The sequence below is a fragment of the Anticarsia gemmatalis genome, chromosome 14, assembly GCF_050436995.1.
Source record: "Anticarsia gemmatalis isolate Benzon Research Colony breed Stoneville strain chromosome 14, ilAntGemm2 primary, whole genome shotgun sequence".
Lineage (NCBI taxonomy): Eukaryota > Metazoa > Arthropoda > Insecta > Lepidoptera > Erebidae > Anticarsia > Anticarsia gemmatalis.
Window position 1 is genome coordinate 7,846,655 of NC_134758.1, and position 14,547 is coordinate 7,861,201.

Genomic DNA, 14,547 nt, shown 5'->3' on the forward strand with positions numbered 1-14,547 from the left:
ATATTGATTAGTAGGTCACAATGAAATATGTAATTGTATTTATGGTCAGCTACGCACGTAAAACTATTATATTATGAAACATTAGAACAGAAATCAAAACACAGGTAAGTATGTAATACGTGAAAATATGTGTGACACGACACCGCCTTCTCACACCAATCATAAATTGTATTGAGGTGCATTATGTACTGCGAATATAGCTTCTTAATAGTAACAAACTAGCGCACAAGGACCATTTCATCCATTCTACTCAATCACGTCAATGAGTGTGGCTCTCGAGCGAACAATCAATTTCAATTTGAACGAGACCGTCGCTCGAGACGTCGAACGATTTGCACACGTTGTGCTAATCAAGCACTAAACAGTTTATTTGTGGAGGCTACAGTGTCACATAGCAGTCGGCATCAGTACCGTGCTTGCCTCCGTGCAGTGTTCATGACCATCTTTCAAATATAGCCTTACATTTCGTGTTAAACGAAACTAGTGCAAGAGTTAAGATAGAATTTATGTGAAGTGAACAATGACCACTTACGGGAGATGGACGATGTACGACGGTGGAATGCAAGGTGTTCAGGTAAATATTGACCTGTAGACATTTACTAAGATTATTCATGCACGTGTATAAAATTAGCAACTAGGTATTTATTGGCTATTGTGCAATTGCGAATATGACATTACTATTCGAATGGACATGTGCGTGTTTCGGCTTTATTTCAGTGCATTTGAATATTTTACAGTACTGTTTTAGCTGATATTGGGAGGAGTACCACTACCTAGCTTTACGTTTCTGTTAATAGAATGTGGGCAGTAACGTAAGTACGGTAGGTTTTATTCGGGTCTCTTGGTTGTATTACTATTACCATGAAATGCTTTCTGTAAAGAGTTTATAAAGCTTATGCTCTTAGACTGATCACAAACGTTCACGAGAGATTGCAATTTGCGTATTTAAAATGATCTACTGTAATTAACCCAACTCTCATTAACTCAAGGTAACGACGACAGTAATTTGCGGAGGATAATTATGCGTAATTTGGGAACTGTTTAGATTATACTTAGAGCTTTGTAATATATCTTCACATTGCATAAACTGACTAACATCAGTCACGTCAAGAGCTTATCCTGTTTTATGTAAAAACATAATATGATTGGAAGATATTACCATTGCTATAAAATAAATCAGGTACCCTACTCGAGAAATAAGATATACGACTATGCATTTCCCTACTTCCTACATCATGAGGATACATCAAATAAGATTACGGATGACACCATTTCCTCTATAATTCAAGGAAATCTGAATGCTGGCATTAGACGCGAGTAGTCTGATAAAACGGGTTGTTGTGAAGTTTACCTCCATTCTAGATGAATGAACAAGAACAAGTTATTTAGTAAAACCTGTGCACCTAAACACACAGCTGTACTAAGTACTTAAATAAACGTTAGCTTATTTACCTGTATTTACAATATACAATTAATAATGGCACTACCTAATCTGCTTGAAATAAAAAAATATATGAAGGCATTCGGGGGAAGATGGCTGATCAGATATATGACAAGTATTTTGATATCTCCCATGTCGAACGACGTACCTAATCTCACTTGTTTCTCTAAGCTTTAACCTCATGGAAACTTCAAAATCTGATCTCAGTCGGCAGTTGTAGTTTTTTGATATATATATTTTATATTATATATTATTATATTATCATTATATATTTTGCCTAATTTAATGAATACTTAGCCTGTCAGCTAGGTGTTATTTTAATGTTAATGCATCCTGCAGTTATTCAGCTACCTCCCACGGAGCTGCAAGCTTCGAGGAGTCAAGTAAACCGATATCTAGTATAAATAATGACGTAATCTGGAACAGTGAACGCAGTAGAAAGGAAAAGTGGGCGAACTGCCGATTACCTATACAGCCTCGAGCTGCGCCCACGTCTGTCCGCTCCTTGCACCTTGCACCCTTCCAAAGGAGTATCTTTATTAGAAAAGCTGCAAATTATTTGCAAAACTTTTTCTCGTCAATGTCCTGTTCGGAATTAGAATGTAAGAAAAATATAGCTGGACAATGTTTGTGTCATGTGTAATGATTACTGGTGTGAATGTGGACTGTCGTAGATGTTTAAGGAGAGATACTTCTTTATATCATTATTAGAGAAAAATATGTTTATTTATTATCATACGCCTGATCAAGTGGCATGAAACGAAGTTGCATACATAATACAAGCATTTTTAATGCAATAATTGCACTGTTTTAGCGAACCGCATGTAGAGTTCAGCAATTTAACGCCGATCGATGTTAATTAAAATTTTAAGTAAACGCATGGAGCTTTATAATTGCTTGCGCTGCTCCTGTAATTGAACGTTTCGAAACAACGGAGCTATTGTTGTCCAGTTCCATAATATTTGCTCAGGTGTGCGCTATTCGAGGCGAGACCCGTACAAATGAATGAGCCACGACGGTGATAGTGGTGCGCACTGCGCATGTGTACTCGCGCTCGATAACCGCACTACGCCCGTGTCCGCGGCACGTGTCCATGTGATCAGCCGTAAGGATTCTGAGCGTACCGACCGAGATGAAGGAGGCTGTGCCACGACCCCATACAAGCGCGAGCGCGAGCGTACCGAGCCGAGCGGCGCGGGGTGAGCCGCGCTCGTGAGCGATGCGCGCGGCGGCCGGTGGCGGCGCGCCAGTCGCACACTCGCGCCTGACAGGGTGGGCGCCGGTCCGCTGTGTGGATTTTATCGCGCTTTTTAACACTGCCGTATTCTGATTATACATATGCATCGAATTTTTTATTTTTATAAGTGTTATGCTGTACTGTTCGAACGAGGATTTATCGGTGATGTGTGGTATAATCTCGGATAGAAAGAGCTGCGGTGCTGGAATCCAATAAACTGGTGGAAATTCGCGTTATCGGGAAAGTGTTTTTCTTGTTTGTGCTCGGCGTCGGTGGGACCGGCAGCGGGCGGGCGCACGGCCCTTGTGGCGGGTCGGTGGATGGTGGCGCGCGGGCGGGCGCCGGGGTGCGGCCGGCGGCGCCGCTAGCAAAATGTCGATACCCCTGGGCCGGGAGACTGTGCTCCCCACGCAGGTGAGTCCTCGTCTTCTCGCGGTGCCACCGCACTCACAGCAACTGATCGTGCGCCGATTGAATGAGATCGACTATAATCGAACTAACACTTTTGTAGAGTCGATAGAGATGGTGCATCAATTCATGAATATTAAAACAGTACCAACCCTCTTTTAAGGTAGTTGGCTAGAAAAAAAAATCAAGCGCACTTCTATTATGAATGTGAACAACTTATAAAAGTAAGTTCAATAAAGGATTATTAAATTTGCTCCACATCTGTGTTAGTTTAACAATTTACATTGTTGCAACTAATTTGGGGCGCGTCAATGTTAAAGTAATGAGGAAACAAAATATACTTTTCGTGTAGATAAAAATAAAGCGAGTAAAATAAATACATTGCTTATCTAAAGCACTTACAAAATATTAACATATCGTTTTGATATGAACAATATTGATTATGATTTCATGGTCCCATATTTGTACCTGCGCATTAATAATAAAATTCGCTAATATTCGATTGGTACGTAATTAATTGTGATAAAGTGCTAAAGAGTTGACTTGCGACATTGTAAATTCTGTGTGATAAGGTTTGATAAGGGCTGGTCGGTTGCGTAGTGAGTAAACACGGTGACTGATCATGATGAACGATTGTCACTGACGCCGCGACGCTATCAGCCCTTCTAATGGTTCACAGAAATAACACATGCTTACGCACGAACATTGATGTGTCTGGACCAGTCTAGACTAGAAATCAATTGATCTAAAAATAATTAAGGATGTACCTAATCGATTAAATACCTAGATTATCACTTGTTTATTCTAGTATATTGACAAATCAAGTAGCGTATGTGATAAACTTATTCAAGGACTTTTTTTTATAACTATAACAGGTTCTTTTATCTAATTCGTGCAATTAAAATATTTTGTTAAAATAGATTTTATTACAATCAGAACTTATATCTTTTGCGACTCTACATATTAATTTATATTTATTATTTTTATTCACTTACTTTAAAAATTTGCAACTTGTATAATATGACCAAAGTTGGGTCGGAAAATATAGCCAAGAGCTTTTAAGGCCCGCTTTTATAATAATTGCTCTAATTAGAATATTATTAATGTTTTATGCAAATTACAAAAACACATGATTGAAGATTAAAACGAGTATGTGCGCGTCCTAACGGTCTCTTCTACTTGGTCGTAAACTTGCTGGTGACAGTTAGCAGAATTGGGTACAAGGTGGATCAATGTGGTACAGAAAGGCTCATTAGGTTACGATTACACTTGACTATTGACCGCTTTTATTCCTTACGATACAGAATAACAACTCTAACACATGTTTTTCATTAGACATTAGATAAAAACCGCGTCATTTTGTTTGACTTGATCGTAATTAGTTCGCTGTTCAAGTGCTTTAAGCTGTAAATTTGTACCACATGTTTGCAATAAATAATTTGCACTATGAAGCGGAACTAACATCGTTATGACTACCAAGTTACGTAACTTAGTCTTAAAGCTTTTACACTAAGTAGCTTCTTTATTTTATTTACATTACATTAGCAACGCGTTACGCTGTGAAATTGTCGCTTGCTCTCCTTTAAACGACGCTCTCTTTTCTCCAAGTATATAATTTAGTTGAGGCAGACTTGTAGACGGAAGCTAGTGTTATAATCCACATCCTATGGCTGCGTCAGGTTCGTGCGGCGCAAAGTTCAAGGCTGTATTGATCCATCAGCCAGGGTGCAAGGTTGCTTGCTAGTTTCTTACATTATTTTCACATTTCTGTGCTTGCCGTGCTTGGAAACGCGATCAATTCTATTTAAAGCCACAGTACATAGGCAAAGGCAGTCGTATACTGCTTAGTATTGGTTATAGGATTACTAAGAATAATAAAAATAGAGTCGCCGTCTCCTTACGGTAGTTTATCGCCGATCTAGTTTTTACTCTAACGCTAATCTCGACCCGTAATTAAAAAATCTTTATGTGGACTTATAGCAAAAATGGCGACGTTGTTTTTTCATCGTTGATCATAAAACTGGTTGATTTATTTATAAATACAGACTGTTAAATCATGGTAACAGGCGAAGAAAGCCCCAGCCATGTTACGGGACGACATTAGTCGATAATATCTAAGTAGCTTGATATTACTTTGACAGAATATTTATTCTGCAAAGTAAGTTTTTATTTTTTTAGTTTGTATCCAGTTCAACAGACTTGTTAAGAGTTTCTTGTTAGAAAACAAAACTTAAATGTTAATTGGCTCTTTTTTCTGAATAACTAAGCTCAGTCTTATTAAGACTAGACATTAAATTTAAAGAAAAACGAGATTCGTAGAGCTTTTCATTTACCGAGGACAGCAAATACTTGCATTATTTTAAGTTCTTAGTTGTTTTAATTTTAGTTCTCGTCCTAACCTTTGAAAACTAACCATATTTAAAAGTATACATGCAGTGTCTTAAAAGAAAGAGTAACCAACTAGGCCCGATTTCAACACTTTTAGGTTACAATCAGATATCGTATCAGATAATAATTTGTTTTCATACATTAACTGTCATGACTTTATGTAGCAAATATGTTACCAGGCACTTCTTCGTAAACTGTGAAACTGGCAATTCCATTTGAAGTTTTTACTCTTTACCAATTAATACACTTCAATGAGGTCACAAGTCTTTCTGATGGCAGTTCAGTGTCCGTAGTTCTTGTTCTACTTGCGTGCTTCTAACGTGAGTCATGACTTCTGCGAAGCGACGTTTATCTGTACGACTTACCTTTATGTACCGTCAGCTACAATCAGATAGACAAGGTACTATTTGAAATTTTCTCACTTTTTTGACTGCTAGTATAGTGCAAAACGGCAAAAATCCAAGTATAACAAATATATCTATACTAATATTATAAAGCTGAAGAGTTTGTTTGTTTGTTTGTTTGAACGCACTAATCTCAGGAACTGCTGGTCCGATTTGAAAAAATCTTTCACTGTTAGATAGCCCATTTATCGAGGAAGGCTATAGGCTATATATCATCACGCTACGACCATTAGGAGCGGAGTAGTAACGAAAAATGTTACAAAAACGGGGAAAATTCCCATTCTCTCTTACGTGACGCAAGCGAAGTTGCGCGGGTCAGCTAGTGCATAATATCACGCTTGTTTGGGTTAAATAAGATATTAGGATAATGCAGAGGTGTATCTATAAAAAACACCCACGTTTCGCCTTTAAAAATTATAGTTCCATACATTTAAGAATATAAATCCGGGCATCAAACCCGAGACCTCAGACAGGGCAGTCAAAAAACCCACTTAATTAAGTATTTGACGCAAAGCATAAACATGATTATTTTAAGGCCCTCCTTTAGTGGTTACAAGCGCCCCTGTAAAGCACTAAGTTCACTTTTGGGTCGGAAAACTAAAGTGTTTTTGCCAGACGTTTTTACTACCAGTCCGGCTTTTGGAAGCTTGCCAGCCACTGGCTAGGTTAGCTGGCTAAACCTTATTTACATACAACCTAACTCTAGCGTGTAGCTAACGAAATGGTGTTTCAAATATAACCAACCGAACGTTAGAAATACGTACGTTACAGTTACGTCGACTGTAAAGAGAATAGAAACATATTGAGTAACTTATTAATATTATCATATAAAAGCGTCTGTCCGCGATTTTGTCCTAGAAAAAAGGTTTCACATGATAATAGCTAATAAAAAATAACCTATGTGTTAATCTGGATTATAAAGTATCCGCGTATCAATAACCTTAAAATTCGTCCAGTAGGTTTTTCGTGAACGAGTGTCACACATAGGTACATATAGTACATACATTACATACATCATCACCAACTTTCGCATTTATAATATTAGTAGGTGGCTAGAAAGACTATATTATCCCAACCCAGATAAATCTAGCTAAATATATGAATAAAGATACAAACGAACGACGCAGGATATATTTTTAAGCAATAAGCTCTATTAAGGTTAACTTTTTGGGTTTATTCGCTGTTACATAAGCAACAACAGATAACTAGTTACAGTTGTTTAAAGTAAAAACTTTACGATGATAATAAAAAGTTTTCGTTAAATATTTCAGTGTTTATTGTGGCAAACTGTTTGTTTGTATTCTGTAAAAGGCTGGGCTAAGAGTGGTTAAACAAAAAACAAGTGAGATCAGGGCGTGACTTTGCACTGTAGAAGAATGCAAGTCTGCCTAAGCTTATGCGGCAAAGATTTTTATGCTAAAATACTGAACACCTAAGCTGAATGTTGCTAGAGTAAGTCCAAGTTAGACAGACTGTATATTCAACATAATTTTGTAATGTATAAATCGCGTATAACTTAGATTGTATATCTATGGTACATTTTATCAAAATAAAATATATGAAACTTTATGATTAGTATTATTTTATAACGTTATATAGTTTAAAAGGTAAAATTATATAACGTTTGGTATTACATATTAATAAGGATAAAAATAGGGTAAAATTTTTAGTAACTAGTAGGTGAAAATGAAGTCACAGTTGCAAATATTACTGGTTTACCAAAAATGGCTATGCTGTATTTTTATAACACCTACACTTTAAATATGAATCACGCATGCTATTTCCTTCAAAAGTACCTACTTGAGTAGTTTTGGTTTTTCCATACACGTAGCCAATGGTCATCCTCACACATTTTCTATGGTTTAGAAGCCAGTTTTATAATAATTAGTTGTAAAATTACAACTTTTAGTCAAAGGAATGTTCAGTCATTTTCTTTTTAACTTAATTTTATAACGTCTAGTGTCTAGACAGTGTTAAGATATGCATACACTTGCATACGTGTATCAGAACATAAGAAGCCTTTCTGCTAACTAGGTTATCCCGAGGCTACACCCTTATCGAAACGACATTGTCTGCATCTTAGCCGCTATTGCCCCTATTACGATAATGCGTCCTGCAAGCCGCGCTAATATTAAGTCGCGTGTACACTGTACTGTGTTATGTTCGCTTAAGCAATCACATCGAACTGTTGCTACTGAATATGGTAATTATTGCAGTAATATGTCTCCAACGACGTTTACCAATGCATGCAACTGAATATGTAATGGAAGCATGCCCATTAACTCACGATTCATTTTAGTTCTACTAGCATTAGTGCTTGAACGGTCATTATGAAGTACATTGCAGCATCGCTATTAATACTAAAGTGACTAATACTGTTTATGAACACCGTCTTATTTTGGTTGCAGTGCGATGTATCCAATGCGTTCACTCCATACATTTTACTCCTACATTGCACGCTTATCTCGTTCGATTGGTAGATATCCGCACTTTGTACGGTCCCTTATCGATGCTGATAATGTTCAGATAAAGCGATAACGCGGTTCTGTTTTGGTTATCGAACATTTAATACTTTATAGCGCTTGAAGGGCTTTATTTTAAGAAACACAAAGACATACATTTCATAATATAGGTAGCTGAAGTTGTTTACATTTATTTCTGTCACATGACATTTCATAACCGTTAATAAAAGATTGCAGTCAGCTTTATATTTAACTCTCATTGCACGGATTGAATATTTTTGAAGGCTTACTTAATCTACCAAAATGCGGTTTCAACAAGAAAGCGCAAATAATGTTTTCCTCCAGAGCCAGTTTCACGGAATACGGTAAAAAAATCAAAAGCATCCAAATTACGATTACTATACGGACATCGCGTGCGTGATTTCGCAGAACCAGGTTCCTTAAATAACCACGGCGAGACCAGTATTCGGGCGACTTCTTGCGTGCCGTCCTCGGCGGTGTCCTTTGCACTACGCCGGGAATGCTCCTCACAACCTTATTAGGCTGCATAATAACCCATCGCTCCTGTCTCTCCTCAAGCTTCGATTGTTCGACCCAGTTTGGAAATCGGTGACATTTTTGGCAGCAATATAAATGTTTTTGTTTTTGTATAATTATTGCATCTGCGTCTCGAAGTCCCGATCTTAAATATTTAGAATGTTATTCTTTAAAGCCAGCCAATTTATTTTCTCCGCATATTTGTCTTTTAGTAGATACAAGTAATAAGGTGATCAAGACCAATTACATATTAAGATCTTTGCACTACCTTGCGTCATGATATGGCAAGTGTAACACTTGTTAAGCTGTGCCGTGACATTTTAAATTAAATTAAGCTCGTGCGCGTTGCATGTAAACAATTTAGGGCCTGCGCCTAAAATACCTGGCCGGGCCTGTCGCAAGTCGGCGAGCTCGTCGGCCGCCAGCGCCATATAAGGCGGCGGCACATCGAGGCCGGCGGCGCAGCCCTCTCCCGGCACCTCGCCTAGCGCAGCGCGACTGCACGGGGACTTGAGGACATCCTCGTCACGACCAACACACCACTATAACCTTGTTAACCTTTTCATTTCGTTCGCAATTCTTTTCAAGAACCCATAATTTGCACACCAATTACAGATACAATCTCATTGTTAGTGGCGCGAGTTACGACTCTGCAAATAAATTTTAAAAAGTTTTATCATTGCCTGCTTTTATCCGACTGTTTATTTGTCACAGATTTTAGTACCTAGGTTATTTAAACTTTGCGAAAAATCGTATCTGTCATCGGCACAGATTCGAATCACGTACTCGAACGTATGTATGTCTATTGCTCTAGGGAGATGATACGGAACGCAGACTTGCGCAGATAAGACACGCTGCGAAAACCAGAGCAAATACTCGGTATAACAACCTAATCAAATGCGAGCCTCCGGCAACGGGGTCGTCTCGTCGGCTGGATAATGTAATGTCAACTTAATGGCTTCTTGCACTTAGGCTGCAATACCATTGAAAGCTAAAACCAAGTGGCAACTGCACATGAGGTGAACTCCATTTCGTAAGCACATGTTATATTTTATTCAGCGGTCTAAGCGACAGCGACATGTCGTCATAAAAGCCAAAGTTATTACTAGACGTCTCGTACCTATAATATATCACAATAGTTACTTCGACTACAGCTAACATAGTCTGATAATGTTGTCGCGTGATTACCATTGAAATGAAAACTATAATTTACAAGGAGAATGTCTTTTCGTTCTCACCTAAACTCCTTCGACAGTAGCTAACGACTTGTGTCTGAAATGAATTTGATTTTGCACTTTATATGTAAAACTATTCATGAAGTGTTGGGCCGCGGTTTAATTAAATTGCATGACACTCTCCCGAAAATTGTGTTGTGGTTAGTTTAATGGAGTTCGGTTTATGGTACAATTCCCGTTTTGAATGAAAACAAAACGACTCTTTCACCGACCATGAAAGATCGGTAAAATATAACCTCCACGCGTTCATTATTTCTGACCATGTGAAAATACTTAAAAACGACCAAATAAGATTAATTTTGTTGTCAAAATTATATCATACTTGAAATGTATTTACTTAAGGAAAGTGTGAATGCATATCCGGTATTAATTAACTACTCAAGCCGTCTACTCAAATAATAAATTGTCCGCAAAAAATATAATACATAACCAGTATAATTTAGTACTTGCGTATAGAGGCGGAAGATCGCCAATCGCCTTTAGATGATATCTCATTGGTAACCTAGATCGCGTCGGTTCAGCCGTCATATAGCCGTACGTAGCCGATCTTGACTTTGCTAATAAACGTTCGAGCGGTTTAATATGACGGGTCAATTGATCAGGCGGGGCTCTCGCGATTTTAGCTGCGCTAAGCTTGTCCTATCGACCTAGATACGCCGTGCACTAATAAATCAATAGACCTAATCATCGATCTATCCGAAGAGACATTTATTACAGGCCGGCTACTGTGACAAATAACATTAGCAGAGTCGGTACGTGTAAATCCAAATAGACATAGACACAGACCACCTCCTGTGAGTCTAGTCTAGACACTGAGACGGTGTAATAAATGTAGGCAACTCTGTTACGTTTCATATTTATTTACAGCCTAGTCTCGTTCGTTATTACTAATTCAAAACTCTTCATCTTACTCTTACAGATTTCTAGATTGGAAACTTCTAGGATCTCTATCGTTTTCTAATTGATAAAGTATTAAAAGCTGCCCATTGACTGTTGCCTTATTCCGCATTCATTGGTACGTCTTTCGGCTTCTACGCCCGTTAAAGATTAATATTTAAAGCTTTATGTAAAAAATTGTGGTCCCTTCCGTTCATAAAATCCACGAGGAGTAGCCTTTACCTTTATTAATAAATCTCGCAGGATTAATTGCACGGCGCTTGTAAAAATGGACTCCATTAATTTTATAATTACAGTTCGTTTGTAGTACCCACTGAGATATTTTATTAAAACTTGTGTGGTTTATTTGTTTCTAGACATAGGCTTTACAATTGATACTTTGATAGTAAGTTTATATCAATATGTAAACAATTCTTGAAGAAACAATGGAAGATAAACTAGGTACATAAATAAATGAACCTACAATTAATTTCATCGATAGAAATTCATCTCTAGTAACTAGTAAATCCAGTGGAAAATGTTTCACAGCGTGTGCTGCGCTATAAGAGTTTGCCTTTCTCATTACGTACTTTCTCAAAACATTCAACTGAACTGCTGAAACAAGATATATGTGAACTTAAACAACGTAAGAATTATAATTTTTTACCAAGCGATATTTTTAGAACACAGTATTTATCAAGGAGGAGGTGCAAAATTTTGCGGTCAAGTTTATAACAACAAGCACCCGAAAGTCCCAAAAACAAAATGGCTTTAGGGATATCTGGTATTCGTGTTGTATTTAATATCTTTATGTGACTGACGATTCTTTTAGGCTAATGAAATTTGGCATTTATTGATCTTGTACGCGCTCCAACCTATAATTTATTCCAGCGCGCGTTCGCAGGCATTTGTGTTTCGTATAACCTTCAGGCTCGGCCATATTTTAGCAGAAGCCTGTACACAATACCGGAGTATTTTTTTATTTCATTTTGTAACAAAGTCAAAATTTTGCATACTTTTAAAATTCAATGACACTCGTGGGAAACTAGAATAACAATTCTAAACTCGTAATGCATTTGCTTTTAAATGGTCAATAGAATACTAAACAACATTGCATTCGTAGAATTTTATGCAAACTTGAAAACGAATAAGGCTTGTCGCAGACTGTCGGTTACCGGAACCGGTGGAGATATGTTTGAGGACACGGCGACAAGTTGTCGCAATTAGAGTGCCTATACGCAGGATGATAAATCGCGGCGACCGTGCTCCGCGTCGCCGACTGTATGACGCTTGCTCGCTATTTTCTGATGACTTTTTGAACCGGTCCTCTCCATGATGTCATTTATCATTTCAAAGCGTATTATGTAGTAACGAATGTATTTCTTAGTAACGTCATGCCTTGCAGATGTGTCTTATGTGAGTGTCTCGACATTATTCTTGATTGCTTGTTTTGATTTATGTTTTAATTTAAGCACGTTGTCTGGATGCCTAGATTAAGTAAGGCTCGCCAACTAATTTTTTTCTAGTGCAATATTTTATGTCAGTCAACAAAAGAAAGGTGCGAATGGAATAGAGAACGCAGCACCTTTTACGCTGATGTATGAGAAGTGACAATAGAATGCAACAGACTGCACGGCATGACGTAAGACACGTGTTTCCTTTGTGCTTACTAGTTCAGAAATTCACGCAGTATCGGTATAATGTTTCTTGTTACAGCTTGACTCATGGACGTACATAAAAATAAAAGAATGTGACTTTAGACGAGTGTATTGATTTCAATTTCGATAGTGAACATATCGATCGTGGCATCCAAAATTGTTATTGAATACTTGGAAACAATAAGTATTGGTAAGGAAGGTCGTGTATTATTTCCCGGTGCATCGACACCTTGCAATACCATGTGTTGTTTAGTCGCGAGTCAACGACCTCGTGTGTTATAAAAAGTAACTTGAACCTGCCCGCCGCATTACTGCAAATTGACGCCATATCTGACGATAGCGACCCGCTACTACTGCCCGCTAAGTATATTGGATCTAGAAAATGCACAATTCGTATACCTACATACAATTCACATGTTTACAGATAGTTTTCGACCGCATTGCTATTGAAAATCTTGGATTTATCTGATGGATATAATATGTATGTAGGTCTGAGTGACTTACTGAAAGATATGGATTTAAAAAAATATATCCTTGCGTTTATCTTTGTAAATGTATTATACTATGTTATATCCTGTACAAAAAAGCAACCTAATTGAAAGTATTAAAAGATTACAAATCAAACGTTATGCGCTTACAGCTGACTAATGCGCATGTAAGCAGATAAGAGGATTTTAATTAAACGATTACACGCAGATTTTAACAGAAACTGGAACGAGTATTAATAATATTGTAAATACGATTACATAAGGTCCGCGGTGAACATTATGCATAAACTATAAAAAGTAAAGAGAAACCACAATCGCTCCGAATATCATCGCCATCAGATATAAATTCAGAGAAGATCTTGTCTCGTCCTTTCGGCAATCGCCGCCGTTGAGTAAATATAAATTACAGTTGTTACGTCCACAGTTATCGCTCCGGTGATATATTGTGTAGTGCGTTGAAGCGACCAGAGACGAAATATAAATTTAACTTTTGTTAATTAAATGTGTTTTACTGATGGCATTAAAAAAGAAAGGCGAGACTTCGTGAGACGCGGCGGCACGGAGATATTAGCACACGAACCCACCAACGAGCTTCCATAAGTAGGTACTAGCTCGGTCATTTACAAAGCTATGCCAAATCTTTCTGCGTATTTAAATATCATCTTAAATCTAGAGAGGCTATCAATTAAATGAATGTACCCTTGAGTTCCCGTGCGTCGCGCTGTGCTCGTATCATTTGACTTTCACTGATCAAATTTTTGCTAAAAGCCGGTCCACGTTTCGCGAAAGTGGTTGGTCTGGTGGGCGAAGTGTTTATGTATCGGTGGTTAGAGCAGAGCTGGATAGACACGACGCACCGACGACTCAAGCTCCGCTTAAATATCCTGTTACAATTACTTTTAGTAGCGCACCATGTGTTATTGCAGACGTGACTGCAACTCAATGAAATCATATTGACGCTGAACACGAGCAAGAGTGATTAACCTCATGCTATACTTCATCTAAATCCATATAAATAGGCATATTGCTTTCCATAACAGTTATCAGTTTCAAAGATTTTTAATTTTCCTATTTTAAACATTATCCGCTCTACAGACTAACTACATTACTTGCGAAAGTAATACTTATTTGATGTTACGTAAATGATTAAACTCTACCATCTAAACAAAACCACCATTGTATCAAAATATTTTTATAACAATATTTCATTTTCTGCTACATAAATTGTCTGCCAAAATGTCAATCAAAGTTGTTTTGTGTTATCGCTCTGCGAACAAAGACCGCAACCGGAAAACTTTCTATGTAAACGAGGCTGTGGGGTAAATTATTACTTAGCTACTACACAACATGTAGCCTCAAATATGTATAAATTATAAGTAGGCGTTACACGTAACTTGGCATTTACAATGATAT

The 14,547-nt window shown here is 37.6% G+C and overlaps 1 protein-coding gene across 2 annotated transcripts in view; it reads left to right on the forward strand.

Moving 5' to 3' along the window:
• Positions 1-410: 410 nt before the first annotated feature.
• p130CAS (Serine_rich_CAS and FAT-like_CAS_C domain-containing protein p130CAS) overlaps positions 411-14,547 on the forward strand; it is a 53,110-nt gene continuing 38,973 nt past the window's right edge. The window contains exon 1 of one of the 2 annotated variants that reach the window (XM_076122344.1): positions 411-574. In XM_076122344.1, the coding sequence (XP_075978459.1) occupies positions 521-574 (54 nt within the window). In that variant the 5' untranslated portion in view covers positions 411-520. Of the gene's footprint in view, positions 575-2,588; positions 3,093-14,547 lie in introns of those variants that run through there. The other variant, XM_076122345.1, reaches the window with a different exon arrangement.